Source organism: Rhinoraja longicauda, chromosome 17 (genome assembly GCF_053455715.1).
Source record: "Rhinoraja longicauda isolate Sanriku21f chromosome 17, sRhiLon1.1, whole genome shotgun sequence".
NCBI lineage: Eukaryota > Metazoa > Chordata > Chondrichthyes > Rajiformes > Arhynchobatidae > Rhinoraja > Rhinoraja longicauda.
Genome location: NC_135969.1, coordinates 16,731,657 through 16,754,684, shown reverse-complemented (window position 1 = coordinate 16,754,684; position 23,028 = coordinate 16,731,657). Strand labels below are relative to the sequence as shown.

At 47.5% G+C, this 23,028-nt stretch overlaps 1 protein-coding gene across 4 annotated transcripts in view; it reads left to right on the top strand.

The window, feature by feature from the left end:
* c17h3orf18 (chromosome 17 C3orf18 homolog) overlaps positions 1–4,070 on the top strand; it is a 33,639-nt gene extending 29,569 nt beyond the window's left edge. For all 4 annotated transcript variants that reach the window (XM_078414222.1, XM_078414218.1, XM_078414219.1 and 1 more), the window contains exon 5: positions 455–4,070. In XM_078414222.1, the coding sequence (XP_078270348.1) occupies positions 455–535 (81 nt within the window). In that variant the 3' untranslated portion in view covers positions 536–4,070. The remainder of the gene's footprint in view (positions 1–454) is intronic.
* Positions 4,071–23,028: the final 18,958 nt, after the last annotated feature.

Genomic DNA, 23,028 nt, shown 5'->3' with positions numbered 1-23,028 from the left:
CAACCATCGATCACTCGTTCACCCTAGTTCTGTGTTATCCCACTTTCGCATCCATTCCCTAGACGCAAGGGGCAATTTTACAGAGGTTGATTAACCTACGAACCTCCTCGTCTTTGGAATGTGGGAGGCATCCGGAGCACCCGGAGAAAACCCACGCGATCACCAGTAAGGCGTGCAACTCCACACTCAGACAGCATCCAAGGTCAGGATTGAACCCTGGGTCTGTGATGCCGTGAGGCAGCAGCTCTACCCGCTGCGCTACTATGTGCGATCATTGGGAATTAACAGAGGAAGCACGAGTAGGTTGGCAGTGGGGATTAACAGTGAGGGCTTGCCGTGCCGATTCGCAGTGAGACATGGCATTGTGATTGAAAGCGTGCAAAGCACTTGCCTTAAAGCCGGGAGGGACATGGATATTCGTAGAGATTGCTCATTCCCCTCTTGCTTTCTCCAGATCTTGATGCCAAGTCAAGCGTCCTTGCAGAGGCCCAGTAGACTGGTGTTCACTGACGTAGCCAACGCCATCAATGCCTGAGCAATACTTCAGCTCCAACACGGATGGACGATACATATGTGATCACGCGGTGTGCCTCCAGTCCTGTGTACATTCCTATGGATGCCTGCACCTTCTCACGGACGTCCAAACCAGTTGTGGGTCTCGGCCACTTGGGGTAATTTTGTGTGTCCTTAAGTTTCAAGGGAAGTTTTGGACCACGGCTGGCACCAACGAGGACATGTCGGGCCGGGTCCAGCGAGGTCCACTGCGCCGCACCTCTCCACAAGGCAACTGGTTTCATCCACCTTGGTCATTACCAGGCGCTAGGGGAAGGGAGGTAATGTTAAGCTCACCAACCGCCCTCCCACCTCCTCCAGCCCACGGGGGAGGAAGTCCTTGCTCCCATTGCCACTTGGGTTGCAATGGTCATTTGCTTCCCCTGCCAGCCCAACTGGTGGTCGGATGGAGCAGCGTACCCTGCCCAAACCCTGGCACTGCTGTGACTCCTGCTGGTGCCGTGGGACAGGGGAAGCCTGGCTCTGAGGAGCAACTGGCCCGACCAGTGTCCTCACGCTAACTGATTTAAGAAACAGCCTCTCACCTTGCAAGGTCTTCAGGCACGCACATAACACTGAATCTCCAAAGTCTAAAGTCTAACACCAGCATCCTGCTGTTTCATTCACCCCTTCGCACTCTCCCCTTCTCTTCCTCACTTGCCCCTGCCCATCTCCATCAAGCCCCTTTCCCTTCACTGCCGACTGCAACGTCACCACCTCCAACCTCTGCAGGAGATGCCACCATCTCCGCTGGCATACTGCCCACCAGGACCAATCCAACGAGACCTGAGCAAAGATAGACACTCGGTGCTGGAGCAGCTCGGGCGGGTCAGTCCGCATCTCTGGTGAAGATGGATGGGTGATGTTTCGGGTCGGGACCCTTCGACAGAGCTGAGCAAGCATTTTTTAAACAGCTCACAGGTGAGACGGAGCTACACAGCATGGAAACAGGCCCTTCAGCCCACCTTGCCCTTGCCAACCAAGTTGGCGTCTTCAGTTAGTCCCACTTGCCTGTATTTAGCCCAAAGACCTCTAAACCCTTCCTATCCATTTATTTGTCCTAAAAAAGTCATAATTGTGTCCGCTTGTATAGCTTCCTCTGGCAGCTCATTCCAGATATGGACCACCCTCACTGATATCCCTGGGTTCCTAAAAGTAATGACCAGAGTTAAAGCTACTGCTTTTTATGTTTGGGTGACCACTATCTGGTATTTTACCACCAACAACTGGTTACATTGAAGACAGACACAAAATGCTGGAGTAACTCAGCGGGTCAGGCAGCATCAATGGAGAAAAGGAATAGGTGACGTTTCGGGTCGGGATCCTTGTTCAGAAGAAAGGTTCCGACCCGAAACGCCATCTGTTCCTTTCCTCCAGAGATGCTGCGTGACCCGCTGAATTACTCTGGCATTTTGTGTCCCTCTTCGGTGTAAACCACATCTGCAGTTCTTTCCTACCTAACTGGTTATGTTGACGCTTGTTCTCAGTGAGGTGCATAACTCACGGCTGTGCTTATATTGTGGCCACATTACCAGTGGACCCTCACTCCTTGGTCAGAAGGTTGTGGACCTACTTTAGTTTTTTAAATCTGGGCTGGCGGGATGTACTGAGGTCTGGGGAGGGCGCAGAACTGTCAGAGGTGTTGTCTTTTGTTGAGACTTTTGAAATGAGACGCCATCCGCACAACACACTGCCGCGGTGAAGAAGAGATGGGGTTGCTATCTATCACTAGGAGTCTGCAGCTATATTTACTTCTCAATCGCCAAGCCAGATAAACTGCTCGTTATCACATTGCCACCTGGTTGTACTTGCTCTGTTCAACTCGGTGGCTCCGTTTCCCAAGTTGTAACGGAGGCTCCACCTCAGAAGTACAGGCCCATCACCGGGTTTCCCGGCAACTGATGGTCCGGCACCTCCTTTAATCCAAAGTTACGAGAGCGCGCTTGAAATGCCGAGGCCGGGTGAGGCGGCCGACCTCAACCTCATCAAGACTTCCACTGCCGGATTTCCGCTCGGCGGGTCAAATTTGTCTCCGGGGATCCAGGGCTCTGGAACTGCAACCCGGCCGGAGTCGGTGGATCCGTTCCCGTAGCTGACCTCTGAGCCCACTTTGCGGGCCGCTACCGGTTTACTCCTCTCAGAGACTGTGGTCCGTCAATACTGATAATCCGGCAAGGCTCTGGAACCAAGGGTGCTGGAAAATCGGTGGTGGACCTGTACTTCATTTAGGATGTGTTGAAAACATAACAAGCACTATATAAATGCAGAATGTGATGCAAATTGACGTAATCAATGCAGGCATCAATGATATCTAATTTGATAATATCTAACAACGACGCCTGAATCTGTCTTGCCCAGTTACACCATTTGTTTCTTTAAAATCAGATAGTTCTGTTGGATCTCATGGTTGGTGACAGAGCCAGCATTCATTGGCCATCCCTCATTACCCTTAATAAGGTGGTGGTGATCCACCTCTCAATTTGCTGTAGTCCCTTTGTGTTGTTTGTTACAGAAGATGCCCCCTAATTTGCCCCAGTTTATCCCTTTCATTGTTGTGTGTGGAAAAGGCTCAATGTTGACCAAAGGCAAGGGATGGTGGCTTATTCCACCAGGATTTCACTCTTGACAATCGCTGGCCTCTAAACTCAGCATCGCAGTAGCCACCACCATCCGCCCACTTCCCTTGATAGTATCTCACTAGTCCAATCTCCAGTCACCCATCTACGCCATGGAAACACACCTGGAATCAATGAGACCCCAAGCTTCTTCATTTGGCTACAAGGACCACGCCTTCTCTGAGCAGTGACTGGTGCTGCTGGTCTTTGATGGTCAGGCATGGCTCAGTTTGATGGTGGCAACCATAAGGCCCCAAGGCCCAGAATCATAGTCTTCTCAAATTCGACAAGTTGTTTTCTCTGATAGACACAAAACGATGGAGTAGCTCAGCGTTTCAGGCAGCATCCCTGAAGAAAAGGAATAGGTGACGTTTCGGGTTGGAAGCCTTCTTCAGATTTGACGTTTCACATCGGAACACTTCCTCAGTCCGACCCGAAACGTCACCTATTCCTTTTCTCCAGAGATGCTGCCTGACCCGCTGAGTTGCTCCAGCATTTTGTATCTATCTTCCATATAAACCTGCATCTGCACTTCTTTCCTGCACAAGTCGGTTCCTCTTCCCAAATGCAAAGAAGGTTGTGCTGGGCTCAGTGGCAGGGAAGTTGGGCTGGTGGTGGAGACGGGGTCGGCCGCTGATGATATGTAGGCCATACAAAATTCCTTGCCTACCAAATGAAAGCCTGAGAAGATGGAGGTCTCTATAATATATGTATATTCTCCCTTAGAAAGTGGGCTGATTATCTCCAGGTTTTGTCGTAGCTCTGAGGGAAAGGAGAAATTGGAAGATTACAGGGCTATTGTACCAGCACACAACACAGTGATACATCATTTAGATACCTGTATCTCAGCTTTGTTGATCTTAGTCCACTTATTTATCTTCAGTACATGTAAGTCAGTGTATTTCCCAATATTAAAAACTGAAATAAATCTATGGTTATTCTTGAGCCATTGCCTTGTTTAAGTGTGTGCTGTGTGTTACTGCTGGGTTTTGGGTCTCGTAACACTGTGCTGCATTTCCTTAGCAAAGTAACATCAAGTTGACCAGGAGTACATCTGTGCTTCATAGAGTCATGCAGCATGGATATGTGTTCGTCCCACTGTGTGCTCCCTCAATGATTCAATGGCACTTTATTGTCATATGTACTGAGGTGCAGTGAAATGCTTTGTTTTGCATACAACCTGGTAAAATCATACATCAGACTACAACTAGGCACTACACAAAGAGTCAAGTACAGACAGTTACAATGTACAAAAAATTAATCGAACAGTTTTATCTTCCGACTGCCGCCGCTCGTCACCACGGACGGCTCGCCCCATCTATCTTGTCGGCCCTCCTCGCTCTTGGTGGCCCAGATCCCCCCCCCTCTCGGCGGTCCCCCCCCCTCTCGGCGGTCCCCCTGGCTCTCGGTGGTCCCCCTCCCTCTCAACGGCCCACCTCCCTCTCAGAGGTCCCCCTCCCTCTCGGTGGTCCCCCTCCCTCTCGGTGGTCCCCCTCCCTCTCAGAGGTCCCCTCCCTCTCGGTGGTCCCCCTCCCTCTCGGTGGTCCCCCTCCCTCTCGGCGGTCCCCCTCCCTCTCGGTGGTCCCCCTCCCTCTCGGAGGTCCCCCTCGCTCTCGGCGGTCCCCCTCCCTCTCGGCGGTCCCCCTCCCTCTCGGCGGTCCCCCTCCCTCTCGGCGGTCCCCCTCCCTCTCGGCGGTCCCCCTCCCTCCCGGCGGTCCCCCTCCCTCTCGGCGGTCCTCCTTCCCCTGGCTCTCGGCGGTCCCCTTCCCTCTCGGCGGTGCGGGTCCCGTCGGCGCCGGTGGCTCGGGACCGAGTACGGAGTCCGCGGCGGGCGAGCCGGGTCTACCGCTGGTCCTCCGTTGTCGGTCTGTGGCGGGAGAGCCGGGTGATCCTCAGTCCTGTGTCCGTGTTGAGCGAGTCCTCGATCCGAGGCGGGTGAGCTGGGCCTGTTGGTCTGCTTGGCCGTTGCATGCTGGGACACTCCCACTGTAAAGAGGAGTCAGTGAAGTCCACTGTAGGATGTACATACACGTGAGAGCGGTGGGGCTCAGACAAGTGCTGTGTGGTTTATTCAAGGTGTCTTCATGAACTCACTGTACTTCCCACTGTTACAGCTCAGTGAACCGTTAGGCAATGGCACACCTCTTAAAGGGTGCGAAGCTTCAAAACAACAATTAATGCAAAAAATCAACATTACTACTTACCCTTTCTTAGAAAAATACATATTTATTGTGGGTTTAGATTTATTATTGTCACGTGTACTTAAGTACAGTGAAAAGCTGTTGTTTCCATGCTCCAGTCTCCTCCCAAGTCTTTCTTTCTTTCGTATGTCAACTACAACAATCAAAAGTGGCAACTGGTGCTTCAGAGTACCGTAGTTGACGCTTTGCTGCAAAGTTTGCCAGTTCTGTAGAACTACCCAGGATGGATGACATAAAGCAGCTCCCACCCCTCCTCCAGAGTACAATAGGCAGAGTAAAGGGGAGGTTGCAAGGTGCAGAATAGAGTTCTCAGCATTGCAGCGCATCATCTCCAAAGATAACGTCTAATGTCCACAATAGGGCAGAGGTGAATTGGACAGTACCCAAGCTTCTGGCAGGATAACAGAGGGGAAGAAGCTGTTCCTGATGGTGCAAACATTCTGCCGGATGGGTGTGGGGAGAAGGAGAGTGGGACAAGTCTTTGATTATGTTGGCTGCTTTTCTGAGGCAGTGTGAAGTGTAGAAGGAGTCAATGGTGGGGAGTCTGGTCTGTGTGATAGACTGGGCTACATCCACAACTCTCTTGGGCAGAGCTGTTCCCAAACCTAGGTGTGGTGGTAGCTGACAACACACTTTCTATGGTGCATCTGTAATCATTCGTAAAAGTCGTTGGAGACATGCCAGATTTCCTCATGTGCCAGAGGAAGTAAGAGGGATGGGTGTGCTTTCTTGGCTGTCACTTCAGTGTGTTGATCCACGACAAATCTTTGGTAATATTGACTCCAAGGAGCTTGAAGATCTCAACCATTTTGATTTCAGCACCATTGACGCTGATTGGGACAGCTATTCCACCATGCATCCTGAAGTTACAAAATGGGATCAATGTAGGATTAGTGTAAATGGGTGGTTAGTGATTGGAGCGGACTCAGTGGGCAGAAGGGCCCATTTGCGTGCTGTATCTCACTTTAACCTTTTCCATGCTGTGTTAATATTTATTATGAATATGAGGGTGGCATTGCCAGGGCCAACCTTTGATACCCGAGAGAGCTGCAACTGAACTGAAGAAGTACTGAAGGTACTGTCATGTTTGGTAGACACATCTCAAGGGCCTGATCAGATATACCCGAGGACATTGCGGGAAACTAGTGTGGAAAATGCGGGAGCCCTGGTTGAAATTTACAAGTCGTCCTTAAATGCAGGAGAGGTGCAGGAAGACTGGAGGGTGGAAAATGTTGTGCCTCTTTTCAAGAAGGGCTGCAGGAAAAATGCTGGGAACTATAGGCCGGTGAGCTTAACATCTGTTGTTGGTAAGTTACTGGGGAGTATTCTGTGGGACAGGTTATACGGGCATTTGGATGGGCAAGGGCTGATAAGGGATAGTCCGCATGGTATAATACATGGAAGGTTGTATCTCACAGATCTGATTGATTTTTTTTGAAGACATGACCAAAAAGGGTGATGAGGGCAGAGCTGTAGATGTGTAAGGCATTCAATAAGGTTCCGCATGGTAGGCTGCTCCGGAAGGTTAGATCGTATGGGATCGAAGGAGAAATAGCTGAATGGAGAGCAAATTGGTTCCAAGCAGAGGGTAATGGTAGAAGGTTGCTTCTCGGACTGGAGGCCTGTGACTGGTGGTGTGCCTCAGGGTTCTGTGTTGGGCCCGTTACCGTTTGTCATCTACATCAATGATTTGGATGAGAACATACAGGGCAAGATTAGTAAGTTTGCTGATAATACAAGTTAGTGGTTTTGCTGATAGTGAAGATGGTTGTGAAAGATTGCAACAGGATCTGGATCGATTGGCCAGGTGGGCGGAGGAATAATTGATGGAATTTAATACCGAAAAGTGTGAGGTGTTGCATTTTGAGACATCGAACAAGGGCAGGACCTACACAATAGACAATAGGTGCAGGAGGAGGCCATTCGGCCCTTCGAGCCAGCACCGTCAATCAATGTGATCATCGCTGATCATTCACAATCAGTACCCTGTTCCTGCCTTCTCCCCATACCCCCTGACTCCGTTATCATTAAGAGCTCTATCTAGCTCTCTCTTGAAAGCATCCAGGGAATTGGCCTCCATTACCTTCTGAGGCAGTGAATTCCACAGATTTACAACTGTCTGGCTGAAAATATTTCCTCATCTCTGTTTTAAATGGCCTACCCCTTATTCTTAAACTGTGGCCCCTTGTTCTGGACTCCCCCAACATTGGGAACATGTTTCCTGCCTCTAACGTGTCCAATCCCTTAATAATCTTATATGTTTCAATAAGATCCCCACTCATCCTTCTAAATTCCAGTGTATACAAGCCTAGTCGCTCCAGTCTTTCAACATACGACAGTCCCACCATTCCGGGAATTAACCTTGTGAACCTATGCTGCACTCCCTCAATAGCAAGAATGTCCTTCCTCAATTTGGAGACCAAAACTGCACACAGTACTCCAGGTGCGGCCTCACTAGGGCCCTGTACAACTGCAGAAGGACCTCTTTGCTCCTATACTCAACTCCTCTTGTCATAAAGGCCAACATGCCATTAGCTTTCTTCACTGCCTGCTGTACCTGCATGCTAACTTTAAGTGACTGATGAACAAGGACACCCACATCTCTTTGTACTTCCCCATTTCCTAACTTGACACCATTCAGAGTAAATGGTAGGCCTCTGGGTAGTATTGTAGAGTAGAGGGATCTAGGAGTACAGTTGCATGGTTCCTTGAAGGTTGAATCGCAGGTAGAAAAGGTGGTCAAAAAGGCTTTTGGCACTTTGGCCTTCATCAGTCAGAGTATTGAGTATAGAAGTTGGGAGGTCATGTTGCAGTTGTAAAAGATGTTGGTGAGACCACATTTAGAATATTGTGTTCAGTTCTGGGCACCATGTTATAGGAAAGATATTGTCAAGCTTGAAAGGGTTCAGAAAAGATTTACGAGGATGTTGCCAAGACTAGAGGGTGTGAGCTGTAGGGAGAGCTTGAGTAGGCTGGGTCTTTATTCCATGGAATGCAGGACGATGAGGGGAGATCTTATAGAGGTGTACATAATCATGAGAGGAATAGATCGGGTAAATGCACAGTCTTTTGCCAAGAGTTGGGGAATCGAAGACCAGAGGACATAGGTTCAAGGTGAAGGGGAAAAGATTTAATAGGAATCCGAGGGGTAGCTTTTTCCCACAAAGGGTGGTGGGTGTATGGAGCAAGCTGCCAGAGGAGGTAATTGAGGCTGGGACTATCCCATCGTTTAAGAAACAGTTAGACAGGTACATGGATGGGACAGGTTTGGAGGGATATGGACCAAGCGTGGGCAGGTGGGACTAGTGTAGCTGGGACATTGTTGGCGGTGTGGGCGAGTTGGGCTGAAGGGCCTGTTTCCACACTGTATCACTCTGTGACTCTATGACTCTGTTACTGCTACCTGCCTGATGAAGATGCTGTTGAGTAGGGAGTTCTTGGAGTTGGACCGAGCAACAAGGAAGGAGCGTTGGGATTGCCACAGAAAATGGAAAAGGTGAGGCAAGTTACTGAAGTTTCACATTTAACGGATAAAGAATTAACCATGATTCTCACAGTGGCGCAGCCGGTAGAACCCCTTCACAGTGCCAGGGACCCGGGTTCCAACCTCACCTCGGTTGCTACAACAGCATTTAAAAGACACATGGCCAGGTACAAGGATACAAAGGTTTTGAGAGAAATGTGCCAAACGCAGGCAAATGGGACTAATCTAGGTGGGGCATCTTGGCTGGTGTGGACGAGTTGGGCCCAAGGACCTGTTTCCATGGTGTGTGACTTTATGACTATGAGCCAGAGACCCGGTATTAATTCTGACCTCGGGCATGGTTTGTGTGGAGTTTGCATGTTCACCTGGTGACCGCGTGGTTTTCGTCTGGATGCCCTGGTTTCTTGCGACGTCTCAAAACATGCGAGTTTGCAGATTAATTGGCCTCTGTAAATGTGCTGCTCGTGTGTAGGGATTCGATGCAATAGTGGGAAAACATGTGTGAACTGACGATCGATGGTCGGTGCGAACTCGGTGGGCCGAAGAGTATCTCTAAAACTAAAACAACATAGAAACATAGGTGCAGGAGTAGGCCATTCGGCCCTTCGAGCCAGCATCGCTAGTCAATATGATGATGGCTGATCATTCAAAGTCAGTACCCCCGTTCCTGCGTTCCCATATCCCTTGATTCTGTTAGCCCTAAGAGCTCTATCTAACTTTCTCTTGAAAACATCCAGTGAATTGGCCTTCTGTGGCAGAGAACTCCACAGATTCACAACTCTGGGTGAAAAAAGTTTTTCCTCATTTCAGTCCTAAATGGCCCACCCCTTATTCTAAAACTGGGACCCCTGGTTCTGGACTCCCCCAACATCGGGAAAATTTTTCTTGCATCTAGCCTGTCCAATCCCTTAAGAATGTTATATGTTCCTTTTAGATCCCCTCTCACCTTCTAAATTCCAGTGAATGTAAGTAAGCCCAGTCGATCCATTCTTCTATTGTTGAGAGCTAAAAATCTTGAACACTTTTTAAAACGTGAAGAAAATGCGTGGAAATATAAAAAGAGAATGCTCTACAATACAAAGAAATATAGTTTTATTAAAGATGATATAAAGATAAAAATCAGAAAAAAAGGCTTAAAAAACTTCACTTTAAAATCATACACTGTAGAGGAACAGACAGACAAAATTATCTCCCAAAATATATATCTCAATTCTAATGTTGTTCCATCTCATTCAGTGCATTTCGTAATTAATTCATTGTATTATTGCGACACTTTGTGGTTGCTGAGGTAATTTGAGGTCTGGCAACATTTTTAATAAAAACAAAAGCATCACCTCAGAGGTAGTAAACAGATCCTGCACACAGCGTTAGCGAGGGTGGCCGTGTTCACATGAGAGCAGGAGACACAGCTCTAACCAGGTCTGTAGGGACTTCAAGTCCTTGCCTGTTCTGGAGAGGTTGACTGAAAATGGCCTTGATATCAAGTTTTGAGGAGGTGCGTTTCATTTATTAAACCTCCTCTTTGCCAGGTTTTCCTTCAGCCCTTTGGTTTTGGGGAATGCAAAATGTGTTTTCAGACCAAAATGTAATAAGAAGGAACTGCAGATTCTGGTTTATACCAAAGATAGCCACAATGTGCTGGAGTCAGCGGGTCGGGCAGCACCTCTCGAGAAAACGGAGATGTTATCCAGAGATGCTGCCTTCACCCACTGAGTTACCCAGCACGTTGTGTCTATCTTTGCTTTCAGACCAATTATTTTTTTCAGATCAAATGCAAGTCCCTCCTGCATGCACTAACGAGTTCTACCAGTTTCCATCTCTCATTTTTTTGTCCTCCATTGTCACCAGCTTGTACCCAGGGTAGGGGAATCAAGAACCAAATGACATATGTTTTAGATGAGAGGGGAAAGATTTAATAGGAACCTGAGGGTCAACCTTTTTCCACAGAGAGGGTGGTGGGTATGTGGAACGAGTTGCCAGAGGACATAGAAACAAAGAACTGGAGATGCTGTCTTCTAGGTACACAAAAGGCCTAGATAGAGTAGATGTGGGGAGGATGTTTCCAGTAGTGGGAGAGTCTAGGACCAGAGGGCACAGCCTCAGAATAAAAGGATGTACCTTTAGAAAGGAGATGAGGAGAAATGTCTTTATCCAGAGAGTGGTGAATCTGTGGAATTCATTGCCACAGTCGAATTGTCAAGACATTCTGTATATTTAAAGCAGAGATTGATAGATTCTTGATTAGTAAGGGCATCAAAGGTTACGGGGAGAATGGGGATGAGAGGGAAAATGGATCAACCATGAGCGAATGGTGGAGTAGACTGGATGGGCCGAATGGCCTAATTCTGCTCCTGTGTCTTATGGTCTTGCACTTTGCACTCTCGCTTCATCATCCTGATTCCAGCTGGACAGATCTCATCGGCTGGTCCCAGCCCCTTTGACCCTTGAAGGTTCCCTGCTAGGTGATGGCCTCTCTCGCAATGTCCCTGCACACTGCACCTCAGTACAACAGCCTTGCTCTTTCCCCTTTAAGTCAACGCTCGTACCGACGGATCGAGGCATTGGGCAATCAGTTTTACCTCACTCTGACGAGAACAGTGAGAGGAGATGTTGGAAAAGAACACAGCGAGAGAGAAGGTGTTAAACAAGGAGAGATCATCGCATGATAGCGGGGAGATGGAAGAGAGGGTAGGGTGAGGGGAAGGGAGGGCAGAGTGGAGGGGGAGAGAGACTACGATAACTTTACATCAACCCATAGGGTCACAGGGAGAGCAAGTGGTAGAATCAGTGGGGAGTTGATGGAAATGAGGAGAGAACGTGGAAACCGAATAGAGAATGGGACAGCAGTGACTCGATGGGCCGAAGGGGCCTCCTTCTGTCGTGGGGAAATTTGGACATTCCCTTCGGGAAAACCTGGCACAGAGGAACTGGCAGGGGGAGAAATTAGTTTGCAGTCACCACCAACATAAACTGGAGCGTACAAATCTCCAGCAGCTCGTGTTTAATGCTGGCAATTGAAGACAAATTTCTCACCCCCCCCCCCCCCCCCCATCCCCTCCTTGGTCTTAAAGTGGCAAACGCACCCCGTGTTTTTCAATCAGGTGAAACAGAACAAATGTAATGTCCCCACAGCCTGGTCAAGCATTGCCCTTTTAAACGAAATCACGGAGAATGGCATACAACCGGTTGCAATAGTTGGAGGTCAGGTCGCCCAGTGACAGGGTTTCCATCCTCTGCACTACCCGCGATCTTAAAGCAGTTAGCGTCTCGAGTTAACCAGCCAACCGCCTGTGGTTACCATCCAGCCCCCGCACACCTGCACCAGAACTCAAACATAGCTCCAGGAAGCGGAGGCCCAAGAAAGAAAAAAATGACAAGCTGTTGTTTCCAGTTTCCCAGTCACGCATTAAAACCAGCAGGGGCGACTGAAAGTGTGTCGGGCAGTGCCCGTCATAACGCAGAGGGAGCGGATCCCCGTCCCCTGGGTGGGGATGGGACGGGTGTGGGTGGGGAGAGGGGACAGGGCTCTCCAGACCACGTAGAAGCCTTGATTCTGGCAGTGCGGTTGGCGAGATGGATTGGTGTGTAAGACCCAGGGTTAGTTGGTTGGAGACCGTGCCAAGGAGACCCACCTCGCAGTTTGGTAGATAAATGATCAAGGGCTGCTCAGTGGCAAAGACCATTGATGAGTGCAGAACCCCACCTGGGTTCAAACCAACCTTTGGCCCATGTATGCCTTTCACTCCCCCACTCAACCTCACACCCGTCATGTGGGTTTTCATGGAACGACAGCTTGCCATCTTGACATATAAATGAAAATGATTATGCCTGTGCCTCATCTAGACTAGGCCATGAATGCCTCAATGGGTTAGGGAGTGGAGTGAAACCTAGGTCTCATTTACTTTAAATAGGCTCCATTTCCTTGGCGATTGGTTTTCAAAGCCAATGCAGTCCCATTGATCAGCTCTGGATTGCTCTGTTCATTCGGGATACAAGTGATGGGAATACCAATTAGTTAACTTTCAGTGTAATCTACCAATGTGACTTTGACCAGAATGAATCAGCTCATCCAATTTAATGTGCGTTCAGCACGGCCTAAATGGCACTGAAAGTGACGACATCATCAAGAAGTGATGACATAATCAACTGGAAGTGATGATATAATCAACTGGAAGTGATGATATAATCAACTGGAAGTGATGATGTCGCCAACTGGAAGTGATGATGTCGCCAACTGGAAGTGATAAGCCAACTGGAAGTAAGGATATGGCATGAGTTGTGGCCATTCAGCCCATCATAAAAACAGGCTAGGTTTTTGCAAGAGCAAGCCAATCGAAAGGGAAGCAGGAAGGGAGAAGGGAATGGCAATGTTTTGGTTCCGGGAGCATGGGCGAGTGTAGGTGAAAAGCAGAGGCAGTAACCATACATACTGAGTGAGAGCATAGACAACAACACAGATGGAGCCCTGGTTGGTAGCACCTCCTGGGCTTTCCCACATCAATACCACCAATAATGAACTGTGAGGAGGTGGAGGCAGTAGTACAGAGGTATCTTCCAGTAAACAGTTGTGATCAATAAAAAAGAAGTCAAACAGATGCTGCAAAACCAAGAGTAACGTTATAACAAGGACAAGCAAGTGTCCCATCGATCAAGCTTTGGTTTGACTCAAGTTTTCGTTGTATAAAAAGCGCCAGGCAAATAAAAGTTTGCAACAAATAATAATTAAAAAACACAATATTTTGTGTCAGACAGAAATCACGAACCACAGCTGAGACCTTTAAGCTGATGTGCTGCCTCCCATTCAATAAAGAGTTAGATTTGTTTGCGAGTGTTGTGGCTCTCAGCTCCAAAAAGGATTGCTCCTGTCGATTTGGCCCAGAGAAAGGGACTGACTGATAACATTGACTGACTGCAGAGGCCAATAAATCAACTTGTGTCCAAGGGCATCATTGATAGCATTCTTTACATGCGGGAAGGGAGGGCAGTGCTAAAGTATTCTCCCTTCTACGTTTAGCTTAAAGCTCCCATTAATTGCCCATTCAACAGAAAGTTGTAAGAGCCTCTGCATCTATGAGAGCTCTGGAGAATGGGCAGCAGAGGAGGGGAAGGGGCTGTAGTTGGGTCGGTTGGCAGAGCTGCCGCCTCATAGCGCCAGAGAACCCGGACTTGATCCTGCCCTTGGGTTCTGTCTGCATGCAGAGTTTGCATGTTCTCCCCGTGACCGCGTGGGTTTCCTCTGGGTGTTCCGGTTTCCTCCCACATCCCGAAGACGTACAGGTTTGTAGGCTAACTTGCCTCTGTGATGTGCTCCTGGTTTGTTTGAGAAAACCGTGAATGAGTTACTGATGGTCGGCGTGGAGTCGGCAGGCCGAAAGGCCTGTTTCCATGCTCTATCTATCAATCAATCAATCAGAGTTGGTATGAAGGCCATGACACAGTGTGGTAGGTACTACCAGGAGCATCACAGGAACTGACCTCCCCACCGTCGATGGCATCTATGGGAGGCGTTGGGTGGGAGATGCAAATGGCCACTACATCGGCACCTAAAGATGTTCAGTGTTCCTCTTCACATCAACTAGTCTTGGAAAGTCACCCCGGACAGAGTATTTGGAAACTTGAAACCTGTTCACCATGGGCTGATCTGGGATCGGGACCTTGGACACAATGATCCCTGGGTGCTATATTCACTCACTCCCACGTTGCCGCCAACCCTCTCCTACTGTTCACCCCCGTGACACTTGCGGTTCCTTGTCAAAGCCAGCCCCATTTTAATCACGCAAACAAATGTAACTGTTCAGGAAACGCAGTGGGGAAGGGGACTCGGGGCTGGGAGATTGGAAGGATGGTTCACCAGCTGAAAGTCCAATTGTGATTTTACAAATAGCTCCACATTCAAGCATTAAAATGAACAAACCCAGCAGCAACGACTGCTGGTTTCGTCTGCAGTGCTCTGCTGGGTGTGAATCATACTGAGTTATAGATTGGTTTTCACAATGTTAAAGTACAGTCACAGTTGTCCAGTATATAGTCAAAAGAATAAAAACAAAAGGATTGCAAGCCATAAACAGAGGTATACAGTCCCTCAAGCACTTAACCCACCCGCCCCGACACACCCTCACTGTAGCTGAACGCTTCTAATGTTACAATGAGTTTACAATGGTGAGGAAAAACTCGTTAATTCTGTTAACCATACAGAGAGATAGATTCAAGTTCGGCCTGGCCTTGATCTCAGCCAGTTCGATATGAGAGAGGTTTGAGTGTGAGTTCTCACAGAGTTACAATGAAGAGGAGTAACAATTAAATTAAAAACAAAAAAAACAACCTTAAAGGGGTCAGTAGAATGCACATGGAACGTGTGTCAAGTAATATCGAGGAATTGAGGTTTCTTCGAATGACCTTGAAGGGTTCGGCACCTAACAGGGATCCGACTTACCGAACAGGGTAACTGAGCTAGTTGTGGCTACTTTCCTTTAGTTTCGTTTAGTTTATTATTGTTACGTTTACCAAGGTACAGTGAAAAGCTTTTTTGTAGTGTGCTAACCAGTCAGCGAAAAGACCTAACATGATTACAATAAAGGGAATAACGTTTACTGCAAGATAAAGTCTAGTAAAGTCCAATGAAAGATAGTCTGAGGGTCTCCAATGAGGTAGATGGTAGGTCAGGACTGCACTCTAGCTGGTGATAGCATGGTTCAGTTGCCTGATGACCGCTGGGAAGAAACTGTCCCTGAATCTGGAGTAATTATCTATCTGCTGGAAAGAGAAGATGATTGCGGTGTGTGGCGACTCTCTGCTTGCTGGTCCCAGAGGAGGATCTACTATCATCTGATACAATCGCTCTACACCTGGAAATCTCTTTTCCATCTGCAGAAATCTTGCACCATATCTAATTGTTCCAATGATCAGTCTGTGGAACTGATGTGCTACAATGCTGAGAACTATATTCTGCACTCTGTATCTTCCCCTTTGCTCTACCTATTGCACTTGAGTTTGGCTTGATTGTATTTATATATAGTATTTTATAGCACTTGCTATATAGAAATATATCTATCTATCTATGTGTGTGCGTATGTATACATACACACATACATAAGACACATATCTATATATATATCTATATACTTGCTATACACATATACATACCTGATATATGTATACACTTGATAACTTGATGTATATCACACTATATATATATATACACACACACATACATACCTGATATACTGTTGATATTGATTCTATTTATATATAGTAATGTATAGCACTTGAGTTTGACTTAATTGTATTTATATATAGTATTATTGCATCTGACTGGATCGCATGCAACACAAGGCTTTCCACTGTACCTCAGTACAAGTGACACTAATAAACCTAAACCAAGCCTTAGCACATCCCAAGTTGGTGTTCTGGGCTCAAGTTCGGCATGTGGGAAACAGTCACTCTGCAGGGCCCTTTTGCCATGAGTTAACTGGATGCTACAGTGGTCTCTAATGCCCAATAGTCAAAGGTTCAGTTGACCAACTGTTTGTCAATAAAGCACTTAGCATTCCTGACATTAAAACTTATCTAACTCTCTCATTTAGCCTGGCATGAAACAACATTAATTCCACAAAAGAAGTAATTAAGGTAGCTAGGGATTGTTCAATTCACCTCTACCCGATTGAGGATATTGGACTTTGTCTAACGAACTGATGCACTATGATGTGCTACAAAACTGAGAACTATATTCTAGACTCTGTATCTTCCCCTTTACAATATCTATTGTTGTTGAGTTTGAACTGATTATATCTATGTATGGCATATCACATCTGTTTGGATAACATGCGAAACAAAGATTTTTACTGTACCTAATAAACCTAAACCTAAATCTAACTGATCCTGAAAAAAATCCTCAACTATTTTCACCCTAACTTGTCAACCCTTCAATATCTTCACGCTTTCTTTGGTTTCTAGGCTGTTACTTGAAAATCCTTTTTGGCCAACATATCCTTGCAGCCGTTTCCCTCACTACCTTGGTCATTGGGGGGGTAAGGTGGCACAAGGACATTTTGGCCTAGAAGGACTTTCTATTCATGAGTGGGGTGGGTGGATTAGGACAGCTCCCCTTCACAGCAAGGTGGGTGTATGGTGGGTATATGGACTGAGTTGCCAGAGACGGTCGTTGAGGCAGATACTATAACAACACTGAAAAGACATTTGGACAGGTAAATGGATAGGAAAGGCTTCCAGGGATATTGGCCAAACATGGGCAGATGGGACCAGTGTAGATGGGCATCTTAGGACAGCATCCCTTCTGGACCCTTACCAAACAATCGGACCCAACAAGGTCAATGGAAGATGGCAGCAGAAGAACAATGTGCCGTTATGGTACCAACGAACAGTCAAAGCACTGCTTGTGAATACCTTGTGGGGTTGAGACCCACATTCATCTCCACGTCCCACAGTACAATCTAGGGACCTCTTAAGGTCAACGAGTATAGAGGTGGCACCCATTGTAAAATGCCACGGTCTGCCGTTGTATTCTTGAGGTAGGTACATGTGAGTGAGGATCAGTTAACAACTGTGCGTTTCCTGATATCTGCTTTACAATGTAACAACTGAGACTGGAGGTGAGTTTGGTTGATCCTGAGGTGGTTTCGACTGATTCTGGCCATGAATTAGCCTCTGAAGCTCACAGCGAGAGCTCCACTGACATTCGGAAGGTAGGGGAGAAACCAGAATGCTGTTCTTGTGTGAAGGAAGAGGGCAAAAGCGCTCAAGTGATTAGCCGGAGGAGTGACCTGATTTATTTGTGGTGGGGGAGGTGATGAGCGAGGGGCGGAGGCTAGGGGGGTGGGGGTGGGGGGGATAGACATAGATAGGGTAGACCATCTTTTTATCCATGCTTAAAATGTTACTTAAGATAGGTACAAAGTGCTGGAGTAACTCAGCGGGTCAGGCAGCATCTTTATGGGTGATGTTTCCGAAGAAGGGTCCCAACGAGAAACGTCACCCATCCTTTTTCTCCTGAGATGTTGCCTGACCTGTTGTGTTACTGCAGAACTTTGTGTCTATCTTTGGTATAAACCAACATGTGCAGTTCCTTGTTTCTACTCTAAAAATGTTACTTACTACATTTAAGGCAAGAAGGGGGAATTTTAAAGCAGGTGTGGGAGGCAAGTTTTTGTTCTATACAGAGAGTTGCAGGTGCCAGGGGAGGTTGTGAAACCAGATGCAACAACAATGTGCAGGAGGATGAGGGGGGATCTTACAGAGGTGTGTAAAATCATGAGGGGAATATATAGGGTAGATGCACAGTCTTTTACCCAGACTAGGGGAATCAAGAACCAGAGGACATAGGTTTGAGGTGAGAGGGAAAAGATTTAATAGGAACTTGGGAGGCAAGTTTTTCACACAAGATGGTGATGGGTGTATGGATTGAGCTGCTGTAGGAGGTAGTTGAGGCAGGTACTATAACAACATTTTAAAAACATATGGACAGCTACATGGATAGGAAATGTTTAGGGGATATGGGCCAAACATGGGCAGGCGAGACCAGTGATCTTGGTCGGCTTGAGCAAGTTGGGCCTGTTTCCATGCTGTAGGACTCTATGAGTTATGAAGCCTTTTGATAGGAACAGAAGCAGGCAGAGAACAGAGGGATGCAGAACAATGTAGGCAGATGGGACTTGTTAGCTTGGGGTCATGGTCAGCACGGATATAGCGAGCCTAAAGGCCTGTTGCAGTGGTGCGCTATGTTCAAAGGGAATGGTGATATTTCAAGCAGAGAGACTCCCACGGTGGAAGACATGGAGAAAACTCATCTTGGCCACCTTGGCTGACCACGTGGATAGCCGCTGAAGGCTACGTGATGGACACAGGTCTTTGGTCAGTGGCTTTACCCTAGGACAACGCTTCCCAACTGGGTTGGTAAAGGTGTTGTCCTGCATGGCTTCACAGGCAACCTGGGCCTGGAGCGCTGTCCTAATCCTGTGTTAGATTGGGAAGCGCAGACGATTGGGAGGGGCTTTTCAAAGCCAAGGATTTGGATGAATCAAGGCAGGCACTTGAGGCACAGGTTGGTTGGAATGAAGGGACAGTTTTAAGGGGTGCATGGCCACTTTTGTGCCTACATTCCAAACACTGGCTGAATTTAAAAAACTTTAGGTTTAGTTTCGGGGCACAGCGTAGAAACAGGCCCTACGGCCCACCGAGTCCGCACCGACCATCGATCAGCCAGCCACACCAGTTCTATGTCTGACACATGAGGGACAATTTATAGAGGGCCAATTAACCTACAAATCTGCATGTCTTTGGAATGTGGGAGGAAACTGGAGCACCTGTAGGAAACCCATGTGGTCATGGTGAGAACATAAAACTTTGTACATTGTTCATTACTTTTACCTCGTGAAAATGGAGAAATAGTGAGAGTACACGGTCTACTTGTCTTAACACTGGAAAGGGCCATTGCTTGTAAGGATGTGATTTTGGCTGGAAATTCTGATCTAGTCAGTGCAAGGAGTATAGGAAGCAGACGACAAGGTAGCGGTGAGGCAGATTGTGTGTTAGAGACCGAGAATGAATTTTGGGGAGAATAATCTGGTTTAGTTTTGGGGGGGGGGGGGGGGCAGGGAGAAGATTTACCAGCACAGTGGTGCAGTGGTAGAGTTGCTGCCTTACAGCGCCAGAGACTCGGTTCGATCCTGACCTCGGCTGTTGTCTGTGTGTGGAGTTTGTATGTTCTCCCCGTGACCACGTGGGTTTTCTCCGGGTGCTCTGGTTTCCTCCCATACTCCAAAGAAGTGCAGGTTTGTAGATTAATTGGATTCGGTAAAATTGTTTAAATGATCTCTTAGTGTGTAGGATAGTGTTAGTGTACGGATTGATCACTGGTCGGCACAGGCTCGGTGGGGAGAAGGGTCTGTTTCCATGTTGTATGCCTAAATTCTAAAGTAGGAGAAAGAAAGAGAGCCTAGACCATCATTTGATGAGAGAAACACACACTGAGAGGGACTCTGAGGTTCATGAGGAGATGTGTATGATGATAATAATACAGTACAGGTTGTGTGTATATGTCTTGCTTTCTTGTTCTTAATGTCTCAGATGCTGGATACACACTCTGAGGTAGTTATGGATTGTGACCAAATGCAGTTTAACTATCATCTTTAAAAAAAAAAGTGCACGAGTAAAAACTGACCAAGGAGAAAACTAAAACAGTTTGATGTTCCTGAATTGGCTGAGTTACCTGAAAAAAAATGCTCTTTTAGAAAACAAAGAAGAAAGTCATCTTCTCACTGTCTCGAAATATTGGTTTGCCATCCAATTCCTGGCCTACCCAGAGGATGCTTCCCTCACTGGAGAGAGGGCGGGCGGAGGATGCAGATTCCCCCCTCCCTCCCTAAACCCCCCATCGCTGCTGCGTCCTTTCTCCTTCCCGAGTGACACTGCCTCGAGAAGGAATCGGCCCCCACCCTACGCCCCCCCCCCCCCGCCCGAGGGGCCCTCGATCAAAGGTCAGATCCCTCGAGCACACCTTTCCCCTCAGCTCACTGCAGCCTCTCACCGAGCAGCGGTGGGACCACTATAGTACGTGGTACACGACCCGGTCTACCTTTCTCCATCGGCACTCTTGCCTTGAAACAAACTCTTCCTCACGGACAATCCAAATTGCCCTTGACTAACTCTACTTTCACTGCCTCTGTGGCACATGCTGATGGCATCATCGAGAGATGTGACGGGGGGTCAAGCAACGCTGCACCTCACTGCTTCTCCTCACCTTTCAGGCTCGTTGTTGGCCCGAACCCAAGGCCTTGATCTATAAGAAGGAGGCGCCAAACATGGGCCACCTTAGCCTTGCCAGTTTAGTCTAGTGTAAAGATACAGCGTGGAAACAAGCCCTTTGGCTCACCGAGTCCGCACCAACCAGCGATCACCCCATACACTAGTTCTATCCTCCACCTCATGGACGATTTACCGAAGCCAATTAACCTACAATTCTTTGTGGAAAAAAAATTAAAATTTGACCCTAGGCTGAATTATTTTGTTTTCTTTGGACTGGTTAAACGACAGAACTCTTATTTAAGACCATTTAAATAAATTAGTTTAGTTTAGAGATACAGCGTGGAAACAAGCCCTCTGGACCAATGGGTCCCTGCCTACAAGTGATCACCCCGTACACTAGCATTATCCTACACACTAGGGATCCTTTACAATTTTTACCGAAGCCAATTAACCTACAAACCTTTGGAGTATGGGAGGAAACAGGAGAAAACCCACGTGGTCACGGAGAGAACGTACAGACAGTAACTGTAGTCAGGATCTAACCCAGGCCTCTGGCGCTGTAAGGCAGCAAATCTACTGCTGCGCCACTGTGCCACCCTGATCAAATTGACTTCTAATTTGTTTTGTGTATGAAGGAACTGATTTAAACCGAATATTGACACAAAATGCTGGAGTAACTCAGCGGGAGAGGCAGCAACTCTGGAGAACACGAATGGGTGACTTTTCTCTGGTTTGCAGAAGCCCTGGTATCTCCCAATGTTGCCATCAGCATTAACCCTGCAAGGACAATGGTTGTAAGCCACATCAGCCAGCTAGCACCAATTTTTGTAACTGCCCCACGAAGAAGCCACCACCCTCTTCCAATTGACCCTGGCAGACAGCCTCTTGGTGGGGATCTGTCCTCTCTTAGTACAAAATTGAAGCTGCTTCTGGCATTCCACCCTCCTCCTCCCCCGAACCCCACTGCTCTCCCCCAATTTAAAGCACACCAACACCAGACTCACCATCTGCAAACGGAGGTTTTCTGCTGTGGCCGAGGGAGCCTTCAAACCAGCATTAGCATTGCACAACTCATGCGTGACTCTCAAATTATTCAATTGCCCCCTTTCCTCTGCTAAATCTTAGCTCTCTTTGAAGCTTGAATGCCTCAGTGGTAAACTGCAGTAAGCTGTGGTATTAACATTTCCAAAGTTTGACCATTTATATACACAAAGTTAATGACACATCTATCAACTATCCTCATTTCAATCCCAATCTTTGGCTTCCCAAACATACTTTTCTGGGATTGCTGAGAGTAAACAGTAGCTAATTTGTGTGGCTATAATATTCTGTTTAGAAAGAGGAGGCTTATTCACTAACTGCTTTTTAGCAAAATATCCTACACTCAAGCACAGACACGCTGGCACATAAAATGACAAACCTTACTTCAAAATACATCAGCTTTAAAACAGTCTGTGGCATGGTAGGAACTAGCAGTGGGCACAAGGCTATGGGAAGTCACTATTGAGTGTAGCACAGGCCTACCACAACTGCTAAACCACACCTGGACTTTGGGACCCCAGTCCTTGCCGATGCCCTCGAACGAGTGGTTGAGGAGCTGCCAATGAGAGGCAAAGTAGGACAATTCGACAATGCCATCTCTCACTGGTTCCAAGTGACCGCCTCAGCGTGGTAACATACCAGGGCTACTCATTGTCATGGCAACAGAAAAAATGCCCACCCCCTCAAACACTGAGCAATTTGTCACTCCACCCCACTATTTTGGAGGAGAATAATATTGCCTCCCCCCTCCCCACCTGAATGTTCTAATATCCCTCCCATTTCTTGATTAGCACGGGTCTCAGGGGTCATCAGGAGAAGACAGGAAAATGGGGTTGAGAGGAAAAGATAGATCAGCCATGACTGAATGGTGGAGTAGACTTGATGGGCCGAATGGCCTTATTGTGCTCCTAGAACCTATGAACGTATGAACTTAGGAGAGAAACTAGAAAATTACTCAACTAGCAAGGGTAAGGTGGCCTGTGTTTGGTGCCCCCTGAGGGAGGGAAATTAGTAAATTGGGGATGGGGGGGTGGGGAGGGCAATATGTTTCTCCAGTCAAAATTAATTCTCAAGTAAACCAGATTGAAGATATGACATGACGTTAGGGAATTCAGTTAACCGGTCACGTGGAACTAATGGGAGGTTGCCTGCTGCGGACCCATCTCCTGCCCCGGACCCAGGCGCCATGCCAACAGAGTTTATGGTCAAGAAAACCAGTCGAAGTTTGGACTGAGCTCACGCACACGCAAGGCAGCCAAACACATAACCGGTCAAAGCAAAACAGTAACAAACAAACAAAAAATATATACCAGAGCGCCCTTTTCCCCCGAAGGCAAGACACGAGGGGCAAAGGGCCAGCTAGTCTCTTAAAAAG